This window comes from Peromyscus californicus, unplaced genomic scaffold, assembly GCF_007827085.1.
Source record: "Peromyscus californicus insignis strain IS unplaced genomic scaffold, ASM782708v3 Scaffold_5__1_contigs__length_169319896, whole genome shotgun sequence".
In the NCBI taxonomy this organism is placed as follows: Eukaryota; Metazoa; Chordata; class Mammalia; order Rodentia; family Cricetidae; genus Peromyscus; species Peromyscus californicus.
The window spans coordinates 18,683,034-18,700,226 of record NW_026294573.1 but is presented as its reverse complement, the minus strand read 5'-3'; the positions used below and the strand labels follow the sequence as shown (position 1 = coordinate 18,700,226).

Below are 17,193 nucleotides of genomic sequence, written 5' to 3'. Positions count from 1 at the left end.
ACAGAGTGTTCCCATCTCAGATTTGCCCCCACCTTTCCAGTCACTGGGATCACCCCAAACTGTCCTCTGGTTATTCTGGCAAAGTGACACGGCCTCTAGGCTTCAGCCACCCCACAGAGTGCAGGTTGGAATCTGCCTTCCGGATAAAAGGCATTAAAAGTTCGGTTGCTGTTGACCCTCCCTCACCCCTCTGTGGTTCACTGCCCGGCACCTTGAGACAGCTCTTTTTTTTTTTTTTTTCCATTTTGGTCATTTTATTAATTGCTTTTCATTGCCATGACCAAAGTACCCAGCAGGACAACTTAAAGGGAAGAGTTGGCTCTTGGGCTCACGGTTGCAGAGGACTCAGTGTGTGGTTGCTGGTACCGTGTACTCGGGCAGAATTCATGGTGGAGGAATATATGGCAGAGAAGGCTTTTCATACACAGAAAATAGAAAGCAAATTGAGGGGAGGGGAAGGGACAGGAGGGGAGGGGAGGAGGGCTGGAGAGATGGCTCAGTGGTTAAGAGTGTGGCCTGCTCTTGCAGAGGTCCTGAGTTCAGTTCCCAGTCAGGTGACTCACAACTGCTGGTAACTCCAGTTCCAGGGGATCCTGGCTTCCAAAGGCACTGCACTCAGGTGTGTGTGCGCGCACGCGCGAATACATACACACACACACACACACACACATCTAATTTTAAATAAATAAATAAATATGAAAGCAGGGTCAGGGACATAATATCTCCAAGGACCCACCCCTTGACCCTTGACCTACTTCCTCCACCCAGGTCCTGCCTCCTGAAGTTTCCAGAACCTCTCAAAATATTGCACCCATCTGGAAACCAAGCAGTCAAAACCTGAGTCCATGTTGGACAGCTCATGGCAAGCAGTCAGAGTGTCATAGACATGTCAGTAATAGTTGTTAAATCCCTAGAATCAGAGTGAAAAGTGATCAGACATGTGAACAGAAGAGCGCAAGGTGGGGAGCCAGAGGGTGACATGCTAAGCCAAGACAGAGGCAGGGAAAGCTTGGGAAGGGTTTGCGGTGCCGTGATGACTGCCCCAGACTTGTACCACAGGATATTTGCTGTATGAGCCCCACAAAAGAGCAATTTATAAAATAAAGCCACATATTCCACCCACTTCATGCAGACATCCCTGTCCCCACCAGGCCAGGCCCCTCCCCCATCAACCAGCGCAGGGCCTTAAACCTTGGCTCATGTGTCCAGGAAAGAGAAAGCATGGCCGAAAAAGTCAAAAAAAAGGAGTCCTGCTCCTTTAAGGGAAGGCGTTAACCACAGAGGACAAGTTAAGTTTGGGTCTCCAAGGTGAGGAAAGTTAGAAGTTATAAAGAGAATTTGAGGACAGGAAGCAGTGTTAAGGGTGGGGTCTGGGAACATGTAGTGTGGGAGTGCCTGCCTGGTGCCACCCAGAAGGGGTTTGTTTTGTCCATCAGAAACCCTTCAGAGACACGCATCAGTGACCGTAGAGGCCACAGGTCCAGACAAGATCATTAAGTGACCAGACAGAGATAAAGATGGGTGAAGAGTTCATCCTGTGTGGCACAGAGGGGCCGACACAGGTGACCTAGCCACAGAGTGACAGGAGCCCCCCAAGGGCGGCACCAGGCAGGCAAGCTGGGGGGATCCAAGGTAGGGGAGCTAGAGAAACCTGGGGCACCACAAGTGGTTACAGCAGCAGGACAGCAGACGGAAATGAACCCCAGCTTACTCAAGTCAGGGGTTCACCAGCGGCCCAGGGCCCTGCATGCCCAGAGCTTTGGGGGGGCGCTGTAGATGGGGTTTGACTAGGATGTCGTTGCCTTGTGGATACGGGCCAAGCAGCTGAGGCTCTGGAGTAGCTTTTAGAAAGATCACGGTGGCCGGGCGGTGGTGGCGCACGCCTTTAATCCCAGCACTCGGGAGGCAGAGGCAGGCGGATCTCTGTGAGTTCGAGGCCAGCCTGGGCTACCAAGTGAGTTCCAGGAAAAGGCGCAAAGCTACACAGAGAAACCCTGCCTTGAAAAACCAAAAAAAAAAAAAAAAAAAAAAGATCACGGTGGCACCAAGATGAATGTGACAGTGAACAGGGGCCACGGCAGAGGTGAGTGACCAGCCAGGGGCCACGGCAGAGCCCAGGCTGGGGAGAGCAGGGCAGGAGGGGGGGGGGAGGAACAGAGAGTGGGGGCGGGGTTGATGATGGAGCGGGCAGGGGCGGGGCAGGGATGGCGGTGGCAATCATGCTGTCACCGCAGCAGCTGGTATCTGTAGGCGCCGCAATATGACAGACCAGGTTCTCTGAGAAATGATAAAAGAAGATGGAGCAGAGTGAAAGGCCACCAGCTGAGCTGCCCGGTCAGGCAGGCTGAGGGGGGGTCATCTTAGTCAGTGTGGTGAAGAGGCGTGTTTTGTACATGTGTATGGGTGTGTGTGTGTGTGTGTGTGTGTGTGTGTGTGTGTGTGTGTGAGTCACACTGGGTCCTCTGTCCATTTCAGCACCTTGAAGGCAAACAGAGAGAATATGAGTTCCTGGGTCTGACCCCCGACACACAGTTCCTCGGGTACATCACAATTCTGGCTCCAATGTGGTCCAAGGAGAGCGCCCCCTATGTGTGCCAAGTGAGGACGCTGCCTGGTGAGTTCAACTGAGGTCGTCGGGGGAGGATTCCTGGGTGCCCAGCTTAACCTCATTCCTTCCTCCCTGTAACCAAGGGGATGCTCAGCATGCCTCTGAGAACCCTTAGAGACTGGTGGTGTCGTATTAAGATTGATCTTTGTTTATCCATAGCTGAGTTGTCTAATGGGTTCACTTAGTGAATGTTTAATCACCGCCCTCAGCCAACGCCTGAATTTCTTTCCTCTGGCCAGCTTTGTGTAAACTCTGGCAAAGCAAACATATGCATTATCAACTCAAGGAGCATATACTAGGGGAGGAGGTGTGCAGGGGTGGGACAGAGAGGATAAAATAATCCTCAATACCTTCAAAGCCAATGAACCACAATGGTGATAATGATAGCTCAAATGTCTGCTAAGCGGACCAGGGACTAGTCACTATGAACCATGACTCCCGCACAGTCTTGGGGGGCGGGGGAGGGGTACTTCAATCACCCTCATTCTACAGAAGAGGAAACTCAGGTTCAGAGTGGTTACATAATTTACCCAAGGTCACACAAGAATGATGGAATGAGGCCCAATTCCAGAGACTCTGTTCTAAGCACTGTTACTGTTACTGTACAGATAGTTTTGAGTCATCTACTTGGGGAGATAGTGGCATGGCCCCTTCCTCTAGCACATTTTGGGGACTCGGGCTATGGCTCAGTAGCAGAGTGCAGGCAAGGTTTGGGGTTCCGTCCCCAACTACGGGAAGTAAACTATGAAAAGCTGCGGAGCACCTGCTCTTTGGGTAGGCTCATGTTCCCAAGCAAGTTAGAAGAGTCGTGATACTAGTCGTGATGTCCAGCTAGAGCAGGACAGTGATGTCAGTCGGTGGGGATGTCTGTGAGCGTGGGGGTCCACCCGAACTGTCGTGTTCAGGTGACTTCTGCCAACGGTAGTCTCCCTCAGAACTCAGTTTGAGAACTGCACAGCAGTACATGGCACTGCTTGAAAAATGGTCCCTGTCCTCAGCTTTGTCTGGAAACTCAGCCCATCAGAACCTGCACGAGACTAGCTTCTCTGCCTGAATCCCAGAGCATTATCCGGCAGGAGACGCAGCTGGAGGGCAGCCAGCCCTGGCCGACATGACAGGGCATGCCCTTCCTTCGTGAGGGCACTAGAATAGAACCTGGCAAGCAGGAGGCTCGGAACAGAAACCACTTTGCGGGTGCCAAGCTGGGGCGTGTATAATGTGATCTTTGACCTTCACCCCAACCTCATGGGATATGTGTCACCTGTCCCCAGGCACCCCACCCCACCCTCCTTCTGGACAGCGGACGGGCCACTCTGTAGCTCGAGTTTTCCTACCTGGCCTACAGTCAGGACAAATCTCTGTCACCCGCCAGTCCCACAGCTGCTCAGACCCGACCAAGTAAACACAGACACTTATATTGGTTTCAAACTGTATGGCCGTGGCAGGCTTCTTGCTAACTGTTCTTACAGCTTAAATTAATCCATTTCCATTAATCTATACCTTGCCACATGGCTCGTGGCTTACCGGCATCTTCACATGCTGTTTGTCATCGTGGCGGCTGGCAGTGTCTCTCTGACTCAGCCTTCCACTTCCCAGCTTTATTCTCCTCCTTGTCCCGCCTACACTTCCTGCCTGGCCACTGGCCAATCAGTGATTTATTTATTGACCAATCAGCAACACACTTGACATACAGACCATCCCACAGCACCACTCCTCATCCACCCTCCTGGGGGCTTGACCCCACGTGAGCTGGCTTGCAATACCACACTAGGTCTTGTTTGGGTTTGGCTTTTTTGTTATGTTTTAAAACAGGGTCTCCCGCTGTAGCCCAGGCTAGCCTCTAGCCTCCTGAGATGACAGGCACACTTTCACCTGAGAGCAACGCTGCTTTCAGCTGAAGCTTGCTTTTCTCGGGTGTTTCTTGCCCGTGGACCTCAGATTCTTTCTCCTTAAAGAACGAAGTATGTTACAAGCTTCCTGCTGTTACGAACGACTCCGTGGCCAACATGCCAGATGCTTTATGCACTCTTCTCTCAGCTTTATGATTGCATATACTTCTTAATTTTTAAAACACTCCCCCACCCCAAATGGTGGTAGCATAATCCTCATTTTACACAGGAGGAACTCTGGCTCAGAGAGGTTAAGTAACTTCCCCAAGGCTACACAGCTGGTCAGGGAACCCAGTTAGCTTTGCCTGACTCTAACCATCTCCTCACAATCTAGTGTACAGCTAGCCCCTTCTGCCTCAGGCTTACCCTGCCAGAGTGAACATCCTGCCCTTGACCTTAGTCTAGGTTTGCCCTCTCCCCAGATCCCAGAATCCCCTCTTTATTTCCTCAGGATGCCTGGGAGTTACAGAATAGCATCCCAGCATCTTGGTAGGGAAAAGGGGTGTCAAAGTTGTCTCACCTTGTATATTTCACAAATGAGGAAACTGAGGCATAATTGTACATTGTCTGTGAGGATACGCTCTGGAGTCATACTCATCCACCAAGGAGCTGTGTGACTTTGGGCAAGTCACTGAACCTCTCTGGGCCTTCTTGTTGCCAAGAAGAGGAGAACATCCCCATCCTTCTGTGTGTTCTGGTGACTTACTTGGAGAGCCTGGGCATGCAGGTAAAGCTCAATAACTACAGGCAACTATTACCAAAGATGCTGGACCAGAGAGGATTGCATGGCAGGAAGGATGCTCAGCTCAAGAGCAAAACAGACCTCTAATGTCCCTGTTCCTCATCTTCAGGTTGTCATCATTATCTTCTCACCCTGCCTCCACCTGGGTGAAATGACCTGTGGAAATCTGTCAGGCCAGCGATGTCCATGTCCCTGGTACAAAGAGCGATGGCTTTCCACTAACACGGGGCGTATTGCAGAGATGTCCATGTCATTCTTCTCACTGTAGAAGTGACAGTGACAGGGGCCAGCTCATTACTTCGGGCTGGCCCAGATCCCCCAAGGCCCTGGACTAGAGGAGGCTGGAGGTTAGGACTCTGAGATCTCTACCACGTCTGGTAATGGACTCCCTCACTGAAGCCAGCTGGGGTCACAGGGGGTCGTGGAGAGAAGGAGGCAATGAGGGGCCAGGACCCCAGATCACGTAAACAGCTGGTCACCGGAGCTTCCACCAGCCTCTGCCTCTCCAGCCTTTCACAAGCACCACTCCGACTGACAACAGGGGAGATCACGCCAAGAACCCTCCGCGCCTATCCCAAGACAACGGGGCAGCACAGAGACAGAAGTCTCAGCACTCCGACTCTGTCACTTTTCAGAGGCTTGGCGACACCCCAGGGTCCTCCGCCAATGCCAGAGACAGGGGACAGGTCTTCCTCAGTCTACCCTCTGACCACTGTCAGGGAGGCAAGATGGCCCTCAGACCCCAGCGGGGGTGGGGAGGGGGACCCAGCCTGCTCACTGCTCTCCTGCCAGGAGCCCTTCCTCTGATATAAGAGAGATGAAAAAGGCCCTAGCAAGAGTGACAGAGCCGTCTGGACCCTCTACACCAGTGGTTCTCAAACTTCCTAAAGCTGCGACACTTTATTACAGTTCCTCGTGCTGTGGTGACCCCCCCCCACCATAAGATTAGTTCCGTTGCTACTTCATAACTAAAATTTTGCTAGTTATGAATCGTAATGTAAATATTGGTCTTTTCTGAAGTCTTAGGCAACCCCTGTTTGTGGCCCACCCCAACCCCCAGGTTGAGAACCAATGTTCTAGAACCTTTTAGACCAAACTCTGAATAGCAGACACTTGGAAGTCCCCGTGCCTATGACAGAGCTTGCGTCCTGACCAGGCTCACCTCCTGCTGAAGGAAGATATTGGCTAGCATACAGATGATTGGCCCAGAGAGTGACTAGAAAGTGTCTAGATGTGGGGTCTGAATGAACCGGCCGCGTGGGCTGGGACATCAGTGGCCATCTGGGACCCCTAGCTATGTGACTTGGAGCCACACTGAGGAAAGAGACCTGAAAAGAGGCCTTCCTTAGATCCCACTTTTGGTTTTTTTTTTTTTTTTTTTTTTTTTTTTTTTTTTTGGTTTTTCGAGACAGGGTTTCTCTGTGTAGCTTTGCACCTTTCCTGGAACTCACTTGGTAGCCCAGGCTGGCCTCGAACTCACAGAGATCCGCCTGGCTCTGCCTCCCGAGTGCTGGGATTAAAGGCGTGCGCCACCACCGCCCGGCTCCACTTTTGTTTTTAAGGCAGGGTCTCATGTAGCCCAGAATAGCCTTAACTCACCCTGTACCTAAGGATTGCCTCGAGCATCTGATCCAGTCTCTGCCTCCCAGACGCTGAGATTTCAGGTCTGCACCCTGCTTACACAGTGCTTTACTGAGTCCAGGGCTTTGTGAATGCTAGGCAAGCCCGCTCCCCACCGAGCTACATCGCTAGCGATGCATTTTGCCCTTGAAGGTGGTGAAGAACTCATCCTGACTGATAGGGTCACATCGATTTTGCTAAGGACGGGGGCCCGGAGGCCTCCAAGCCTCACACAGCCTCCTTCTGTCCTCTCCTGCAGACCGGACGTGGGCCTACTCCTTCTCAGGTGCTGTGCTGTTCTCCATGGGCTTCTTCGTCGGCTTGCTCTGCTATCTAGGCTACAAATACATCACCAAGCCCCCTGCACCTCCTAATTCTCTGGTGAGTCAGCCACCTGGGGCTAGAGGGGGGTATCTTGGGGAGACCCTCCAAGTCCCAGAGGACAGGGGAGCCCCTGAACAGTGTGAAGTTCTGCCACAAAGCAGATTGGGGTTGTAAAGATGGTCTGGCAGGTTCCAGGGTGTGAAGAAGGCGTATGATCGGGGCAGTGGGATTGAATGGGGGTGCCCTTGAAAGCATCGGGGCCAAGTGGGAACACAGGTCCTGGGGAACACCAAGGGCTGAGCAGTGGGGCTCTATGGGGCTGCAGAACCCCTCACTATTTGACTAGAAAGTCAAAGCTCAGTGTATGGCTACAGTCGGGTAATCCCAGGACAAGGGGCCCGGATACAGAAAAAGCTCAAGGTCCAGGCCAGCCTGAGATGCACAGTGAGACTTTATCTTACAAACCTACCCCCACCCCTGACACAGAAAAAAATGAAAAAACAACAACGAAGAAATAAATCAAAAACACAGGCAGAGTGGTAGCTATCCCAGCACTCAGAAGTTGGAGGCAGGAGGATGGGGGTTTCAAGCTCATCCTTAGCTAGAGTGAGTAAGAGCCTGTCACAAAGTGTAACAAGGGCTGGGGACAGAGCTCAGTTGGCAGAGGGCTTCCCCAGCACGCACAAGGCCCTGGGTTTCACCCCCAGCACTGTAATCCTAGCACTCAAGGAAGGGGAGGCAGGAGGGACTCAAGGTCATCCTTGCCTACATATCAAGTTCAAAACTAGCCTCGGATACATAAAACCCCGCTTCAAAGAAACAAAACCAGCCAGTCACGATGGCCCACATCCTTAACCCCAGCACTCAAGAGACAGAGGCAAGAGGATCTCTGTGAGTTTACAGCCAGCCTTGTCTACATAACAAGTTCCAGAACAGCCAGGCTGCATAGAGAGACCCTGTCTCAAAACAACAACAACAAAACTAAATAAAAAGCCCCTAAATGGGCAACCCAGGTTTGCCCAGCGAGGCCATCCACTGCCACTTTTTTTTTTCCCATGAGAATCCAGGCTTCAGATTGTAACGTGAAATCTCTAATTTCAAATACTGACATCTAGTTTTAGCACCAAGTCCCTAGGGAGTCAACACATCTCATCAGCGGCCCCACGTGGCTGTGGGCCTGGCCTCGGCTCCAGCAGCAAGGTCACCATCAGAGCCTCAGGCTGAGCAGTGTGGCTCTGGAGCCAACTCTCTCCATCTGCAGGTCTCAGAGGGCATTTCACATAGTGTCACAGTCCTGGCTATCCAGTGTCTCTCAACCTCTTCTGGCCCTCCCCACATCCGCATCCGTTTCCACCTCAGTTCCTCAAAGCCATGCAAGCCACAACCCTGAGGAAGGCCAAAATCTGGGTCATCTACTTCCTGGGCTGTCAATCACCTAAGTTACTCTACCAGAGATGTAACCTGGACCTTAGATGTCACAACATCCATTTACTTGTTTGGTTTGGTTTTTCAAAACATGGTCTCACGATGTAGCCCAGGCTGACCTCAAACTCAAGATCATTCTGCATTGGCCTCTCTAGCATGAGCTGCCTCAGAGGCTGGGTGCATTTGGAGGGAACTCTGTGGGCAGGGATGGATTGTGTACATCTTGAATGGACCTCGGTGCCTTGACAACCCACATAGAGGGCCTTGCCTATCTATATCACAAACAGAACATGGAGCTGGCTTAGTGGGTAAACACTTGCCATGTAAACATGAGGACCTGTTAGGATCCCTGTACTCACATGAATGCTGGGAGGGTGTGGCCGCCCACCCATAAACCCAGTGCCCTAGAGGCAGAGACACGGGATTCTCAAATCAAGGTGGCTAGTTAGACCAACCAAATTGGTGAGCTCTGGGCTCATTATCAATACCCTGCCTGCTACAAGCCGCAAAAATATACAAAGCAGGATTTCAGCTGATTACAACAAAGCTAATACCTGGAAGAAGCCAAGGGCCTTCCAGAGGTCAAGCTGAGGCTCAAGGAGCCTTGGTGATATTTGGCTTTTGATTATCAGCTGTTTCCTGCTGTGAGTTTCTTGTGTGTTTTTCCATCATTGATTGGGCACCATTTCCCCTCTACTAAAGGAATATTTAGATAACCTGCGCTGACAGCTATGTACAGCCTGAACCCCAGTTCAAGCCTCCCTGTAATTATTATCATCATTGGCAGCATCCAGCCTGGACAATCCCCAGACGGAGCAAAGTACCTTATCAGAGATACCTCTGTACTAAGAACAGACTTAAGCATCCAGACTACCTGTTTGAGAAGGCCTGGCAGATGTGCCAATTAAGCTTAACTACCTCCTTTCCCAAATCTTACCTCTAGTTCCAGATCTCCCTTTAACTATCACCAGAGGCATCTAGCTGTACACAGGTTGACTAGCGACCAAACACACCTTTCCCCACTCTGCAGAAAAAAACGGCAGATAGCTTGGACAGATGGGAGCCACAGGAAAAAAGAAGGCAGTTTTATTTTCTCCCATTGACCTAGCGACTTATAGATTCTTAACATTTTCTACCAATCACGTTTAAGATTATAGGTGAGCACATAAGATCCCTCTTCTTAGCTATTACCCAAATTTAGCCTTTAGTTAATTCATTAGTCACTTCCCTTTTGGGTTGCAAATGATAATTAACAATGACTGCCCCTCTGTGTGATTCTTATCACCCCTCTGTTTGACCCTGGAAGCCTGACAATCACTGTCTGAGGAAACTCTTACCTGCCTTTAGGACCACACAAGAATTCAAGCCTGGTGACCTTGCTCGACCAGGGGTCTGCTATTGCTTGGGTTTATAACTGGACTCCTGTAAGACTTGGGGGGTCTGAGGAGGTACGTAGAGAACTGAGAGAACGGAGAGACAGACGGAGAACGGAGAGGGACAAGGAGGATTTTGACCAGAGAGAACGTGTGGACAAGATGGAAGATGAGGAAGAGTCAGATGGGGAAGTACTAGCTGGGTAAGAACGAGATGAGAAGGACCTAGATGAGGCTGAACTAAGACGAGAGAATTAAGATGGAACTTAGAGGGAGCAGTAGATAAATATAGAGAGAGAAATCAGGCAAGAAAGGAGCTGGGCATGAGAGCAGGACTGAAGCTGTGTAAACAGGATGTTATTCCAGAGGAGTTAAAGAGCTCGGTGTGCTGAGATTCTATTTCCCGACAATAGTCCTCGTCGTTAGTAGCTCTCTCTCCTGAGCCCCTGGGATGTGTGGTATTAAGGCTGGTCCCTCTAACGTTATACAAGGCCTGCCTTGATATAGAAGATGAAGAATGGCCAGAGATACTGGGTGTCAGTCTCTGGCTTCCACACACATGTGCATGCACACACACTTAAGCACCCATGAGCACACACATCATGTACAAGATCATGAGAGAGAGAGAGAGAGAGAGAGAGAGAGAGAGAGAGAGAGAGAGAGAGAGAGAGAGAGAAAGAGAGAGAGAGAGAGAGAGAGAGAGAGAGAGAGAGAGAGAGAAGGAAGGAAGGAAGGAAGGAAGGAAGGAAGGAAGGAAGAAAACAGAGCATGCCCTAAAAGGTGGATTCTTGTCTTCCCACAGAATGTCCAGCGTGTCCTGTCCTTCCAGCCGCTACGCTTCATCCAGGAGCGTGTTCTGATCCCTGTCTTGGACCTCAGTGGCCCCAGCAGTCTGGCTCAGCCCATCCAGTACTCCCAGGTGGTGGTCTCTGGGCCCAGGGAGCCACCTGGAGCTGCACAGCGGCACAGCCTGCCTGAGGTCACCTACATAGGGCAGTCAGATGTCTCCATCCTCCGGCCCACCAAAGCACCACCTCAGCAGACATTGTCCCCACCATCCTATGCCCCAAAGGCTGTCCCTGAGGTCCAGCCCCCTTCCTATGCACCTCAGGTAGCCTCTGATGCCAAAACTCTAGTCTACTCACCACAGCAGGTGATGAAGACCCATCCTTCCACCCACACCGGGCAAGGCATTCTGGACAGCTGGCCTGCGTCCTACGCTGTGTGTGGGGAGGACACTGGCAAAGACTCCACTCCTGAGCGCCTCTCCAGTCCCAAACACCCCGTGCCAAAGGGTCAGCCTCAGGAAGACACTCTTGCTGGAAGCTGTCTCCCAGGGGACTTTTCTCTGCAGGGAGTCACCTCCTTGGCTCAGGAGGAGATAAAAAGACCAAAGTCACTCCCCCTACCTCTGGAATTTTGCACAGACAGAGGGCCTGACCTTCATGCACTGCACAGCAGAGCGCCAGAGACACCACGGTACCTGAAGGGGGCGCTCTCCCTCCTGTCCTCTGTCCAGATCGAGGGCCACCCTGTCTCCCTCCCTTTGCACACCCACTCCCTCTCATGTTCCCCCTCCAACCAGGAACCAAGTCCCTGGGGCCTGCTGGACTCCCTCGTGTGCCCCAAGGACGAGGGTCCAGGGACTGAGGCTGAGGCCATGAGCCACAGTGTTGCAGCCTCCGAGCTGGAACAGTCCACAGAACTGGACTCTCTTTTCAAAGGCTTGGCCCTGACTGTGCAGTGGGAATCCTGAAGGAAGATCAGAGCAAGCAGGCCTGAGCTTCCTCCTGCCCAACCTGGCTGACAACCCCACACCCACTAGGCCACAAACTCCTGAAGGCCAGCTCCAGGTGGGTGCCCTGGCGAGAACCAGCGAAAGGGAGATTTGGGGCCCAAGTGGGGATCCAAGCGTACGGTGAGGGCTCTAGCGGAGAAGTGGCATGTGCAAATGGCCTGTGCCACAGAGCCAGGCAGGTAGGACAGACGGAGTGGGGTAATGCAGGGAAACCTCCTGGAGACCCACCCCACTCTACCCCTCAGCTCCTAGGACATGGGGCTAGAGGCTGCCTATCTTCACTTGCTTCCTGGCCAGCTCCCTAATGTAGTTTAACTAAAAGTGAGGCATCCGCCTTCTCTGAAGGAGCTCAGATTGGAAGCGAGGAGACCCAGCCTAACAGGCACTCTGCCAAGGCCGGAGGCAGCACCATGGCAAAACTTCAGGGCAGAGTGTGGCTCGGGGCTCACTCCCTGCCAGAAGCCCCTTCTTTGCTCTTCTGTGGGAGGCGTCACCCTGGAATAGCCTGTTAGACCGTCATAAGGTGAGGGGTGTGCTGCACAGAACTTTTCTGCAGGCAGGGGTCCAGAAAAAAAGCATTTCAACGGGGCGTGGGACCGTGAACCCAAAGACTTTGGAGCCTCAGCATGTCCGGGCTCATATTCCGGCCTCTCCACATGTCTGTCGTCTGCATGACATCAAACAAGTGAATTAGCTAGCTCAGACCTCAGCTCCTTCATCAATGAAACAGGGATCATCACACTGGTCTTAGGAGGTGGTACCAAAGATGACATTAATGTCTGGGAGGTGCTTTGTGGCAGGGTCCAATACCCGGCCACCGTCTTCCACTGTGAGGGTCTTTTGTTTTGTTTGTTTTTAAGTCTGAAAACACAAGGAGGGCCTCCTTCCTTGCGTGTTGGCTCATGGGTGTTTTCTCCTGGGACAGAGACTGTTGCAGGCAAGGACTGAGCTATCTAGGGCAGACAGGAGGAGTCTCTACAGGGCTTTCTGGAAACAGGCCCAGAGGCAACACATGGCAGGGAGCCTTCTCTTTGAGACTGTGGGTGGAAGCTGTTTGGACAGAGGCCATCTCACAGGGCCTTCTTGGCGTGGAGGAAGCCCCAGGCCTCTGTCTGCCCCATCTCGTGACACAGTGGCAGTTCTATACCACCCTGGCCCCCTGACCCCGTGCCTGTACCCAGGAAGAGGAAGCATCCTTTACTCTCCGCTGTCAGGAAGCCATGCCCATTATACCACTCCCATCTCAGATGGGCCTTACAGGAGGAAGCTGAGGCCCAGGCCTATCCAAAGGCCTGCCGTGGAGCCCACCCTCACATGCAGGGTCTTTTGTGTCAAGAGTGGATGCTCTCTGCCCTGTTGAAATTCTGGGGGGGCTGAGTCTGGCCGAACACAGAAAAGGAAGGGCCCCTAAAGGGCTCCTGAGAGATAAGTGCCCTCCTCATCACCTTCTTGTCCCAAATTCCTGAGACACAGCACCACACTCCATCTGCGTCATCGTGGCCTTCCAGAAGTACACCGGGCCCTTCCGCTGTGCTCACCTGTGTTTCCCCCTTTTTTCCCCACTTCACCCCCTTAATGACACATAGTGACAGGTGGGGCGCTTATCTATATATCATTAATATTTAACCTCCCTCTAAGGTCATTGACCCAGTATCTCCGGCCAAAGGTTAACTGCCTTCACTTTGTTTAAGAGTGAAAAGTCATCGAATGATAGGCCTGTTCTTACTCGGTCAGTGCAACCAGAGCTGCAGAGACGCTTTTATGGAAGGCCATAAACTGGCTGCCAGCTCCCAGAACTATGTGTGTAGCAACCATAACAGAAATGAGGGAGAAACAGGAGTGTCTAAGGAGGAGCCCATGGCCCCCCTCTGAGGGCCCCTCTGAGGGATCACTACACACGCTCCTCCCCTGGCATCCCAGGTCGATAGCTGGCCTGGATCCTGCTAGAAGGCAGGCTGTCAAAGTTTCACAGTGTCTCAGGTGAGCCTAGCTTTTCTGAGAGCCCTACCCTACCCCATAACCTGGAAAGTCTTCAGCTCTGCCTGTGGTGCCCTGTCCCACCCAGAGAAAGGTGAGTCTCCGAGTCGCCTGCCTAACAAGGAATGGCAGAACCAGGAGTACAAGACTAGTGACCACAGCATTCCCCCAACCTTATCCTCTGGGGACAAGTGGAGACCCCAGACCCCTGTCCAGCTGGAACCCACAAGCTGCATGCAGCCAAGGAAAGCCGTGACTGCATCCCAACACGAAATGGTAAACTTACTTAAAACATCATGACATGTTTCTGTCTCTTTTTTTTTTTTGGAATGTAGTTGCCTGGTTTTGCAAGTATGAAGATAACAGTGTCATATCCAGAGGATGCTTGAAACCACAGGAGCTTCCAAATCCTGCAGATGCTCTGGTGTGTTACATGCCTGTGATAAATCTTAATTTGTAAATTAGGCACCTGAAGAGACACCAAACCACAGAATAGAATGGCAGCTGTAGGAAGCACAGTAAAAGTTACTTGAACACAATACTTAGTTACCAATAGCCAGTCTGACTGAGCGATGGGTGTGTAGCATATAGAGAGTGGATACACCAGATCACAGGATAGTGCCCATCTATGGCCAGATGGAAGAGGATGGCATGACATCTTATCATGTCAATTGGAATAAGGGGCCACATAAAACTTATAGATTATGGGGCTCAGTGGCTAAGAGCACTGGCTGCTCGTTCAGAGGACCCAGGCCTGATTCCCATCACCCACAAGGTGGCTCACAACTGTCTGTAACTCCTGTCTCAGGGGATCTAGCCCCCTCCCCTGACCTCTGGAGCACAGACATGCATGTAGGCAAAACATCCATACACATAAAATAAAAACGAAAGAGGGGGAGATGTTTTAAACTTATGAATTATTTCTGGAAATTTCCATGTAATATTGTTGACTAAAGGTAACTGAAACCAGGAAAAGCAAAAGCGTGGATGAGGAGAACTCACTGTAGCAGCTGTGGTGAGAGGGAGAAAGGGCCCGGCCTGTCACTTAGTGGATTTCCGTCTCCACCGTCTATCCTCCTGCTAATCTTCCTTCCGTGATGCACTGCGGTACCCATCCTTCCCAAGGAGGAAAATGTGGCTCAGAGAAGTGAGTTTTCCTCGTCTCAAAACTTGGGACTGAGAGTTAGGGACCTAGATAACTCAGCAGGTAAGAACATTTGCTGCACAATCCTGAGAGCCTGAGTTCAAATCCCCAGCACCCATGGGGAAAAAAAGGAGTGGACCGGTAACCCAGCCTCGGGAGAGGGAAGCAGAAAAGGACCCCTGGGGCTTGCCAGCTGCTAGCCCAGCTCCAGGTTCAAGGACAGACTCTATCTGAAGGGAGTAAACAGCCAGTGACAGGGCAGGATGGTTGATGTTATCCTCTGTGTTCTGCACACATGTGGGCAGGGCACACTCACCCACATGTGTGCATTCACCACATACCACACTCACATTCACACACTCACCCACATGTGTGCATTCACCACATACCACACTCACATTCACACACTCACCCACATGAGTGCATTCACCACATACCACACTCACATTCACACACTCACCCACATGAGTGCATTCACCACATACCACACTCACATTCACACACTCACCCACATGTGTGCGGGCCTGGCGGTGGTGGCGCACGCCTTTAATCCCAGCACTCGGGAGGCAGAGCCAGGCGGATCTCTGTGAGTTCGAGGCCAGCCTGGGCTACCAAGTGAGTTCCAGGAAAGGCGCAAAGCTACACAGAGAAACCCTGTCTCGAAAAACCAAAAAAACAAAACAAAACAAAAAAAAACCCGCATGTGTGCATTCACCACATACCACACTCACATTCACACACTCACCCACATGTGTGCATTCACCACATACCACACTCACATTCACACACTCACCCACATGAGTGCATTCACCACATACCACACTCACATTCACACACTCACCCACATGTGTGCATTCACCACATACCACACTCACATTCACACACTCACCCACATGTGTGCATTCACCACATACCACACTCACATTCACACACTCACCCACATGTGTGCATTCACCACATACCACACTCACATTCACACACACACTGTGCCAACAACAACAAAACTTGGGGATTCAGCTCAGTCGGTAGCATGCTTACTTAACATTCACAAACGCCCTAGCACCGGCACATACCTGTGACCCCGGCATGTAGGGGAAGAGGCAGGAGGATCAGAAGTTCGATGCTGATTGGGTGTGATGGCTTCCACCTTTAATCCCAGCACTCAGGAGGCCGAGGCAGGCAGATCTCTATGAATTAAAGGCTAGCCTGGTCTACATGGTGAGACACTGTCTCAAAAAGAGGAGGAGGAAGAAGAAAAGTTGTTCAAGGCCATCCTCAGCTACGTAGTAGGTTTGAGGCCAGCCTGGTCTACATGAAACCTTGTCTCAAAAAAGAGAAAGAGGAAATTTTTCTTTGGCTCATGGATTCTGAAAAAATGTTCTGTCATGGCGGGGAGCGTGTGCTGGAGGCAACAGCAGCTCCTTCTCTCGTGGTGGGAATGAGGTGACCACAGACGCCCAGGCCTTGTTGAATCGGGAAGCACAGAGCTCAAGGCAGCGAGGAAGAGGATATATGCCCCCTCTAAGAGACCCACTTATGCTAGCTAGATCCCATGCCCCCCAAAACAGCACCACCAGATGGGGACCTGGCATCCAGACGCATGGGCCTATGGGAGGCATTTAGGCTCAAATTTTGACAGGAGTTCATTGAAAATATAATTTCCCAATATTGCTCTGGGAGAGAGAGACAGACAGATGGACAGACACAGACAGATGACAGAGAGACAAAGAATACACGTTTTGTTGTCAGTATTTGGGACAGAGTCTTGCTATGTAACCCCAGTTGGCCTGTCTTTCATTATGTAATCAGGCCGGCTTTGAACCCATGGCAGCCCTCATGAACTCATGGCCTGTGTCTCCCAAGAACTGGGATTACAGGTGTGCAGTACCGTGCCAGGCTTAAGAATGTGTGTGTTCATCAAAAGCCTTCAGACCAACTTCAAAAACATTGCTCTCAATATTGGTATATATTCTATACATGAATTTATATATGTTCTAATTCATCTGCAAGATAATTAATTAAAAAGTTAAGTGTTACCAAAAAAAAAAAAAAAAAAAAAGAATGTGTGTGGTGTTATGTTTTATCTATTTTGCGTGCATGTTGAGGGGTGCCCGGGCCACGCAGGAGTCAGTTCTCCCCTCTTCCACCACGTGGTTTCTGAGGATCAAACTCAGGTCATCAGGCCTGGCAAGAGCCTTGACCTCGATGAACCATCTTGCAGGCCCAAGAGTTTATATTTTTAGCAAACCCTTGTGAGGTTCCCCCTCAAGCAAATTAAAGTTAACAGTGTCTC

At 51.3% G+C, this 17,193-nt stretch overlaps 1 protein-coding gene across 1 annotated transcript in view; it reads left to right on the top strand.

Moving 5' to 3' along the window:
• The window catches only part of Il22ra1 (interleukin 22 receptor subunit alpha 1), a 30,964-nt gene extending 14,114 nt beyond the window's left edge, over positions 1-16,850 (top strand). The window contains exons 5-7 of the mRNA XM_052718322.1: positions 2,476-2,614; positions 7,119-7,240; positions 10,784-16,850. Coding sequence (XP_052574282.1) covers positions 2,476-2,614; positions 7,119-7,240; positions 10,784-11,737 — 1,215 coding nt within the window. The 3' untranslated portion in view covers positions 11,738-16,850. The remainder of the gene's footprint in view (positions 1-2,475; positions 2,615-7,118; positions 7,241-10,783) is intronic.
• The last annotated feature ends 343 nt before the right edge of the window (positions 16,851-17,193 follow it).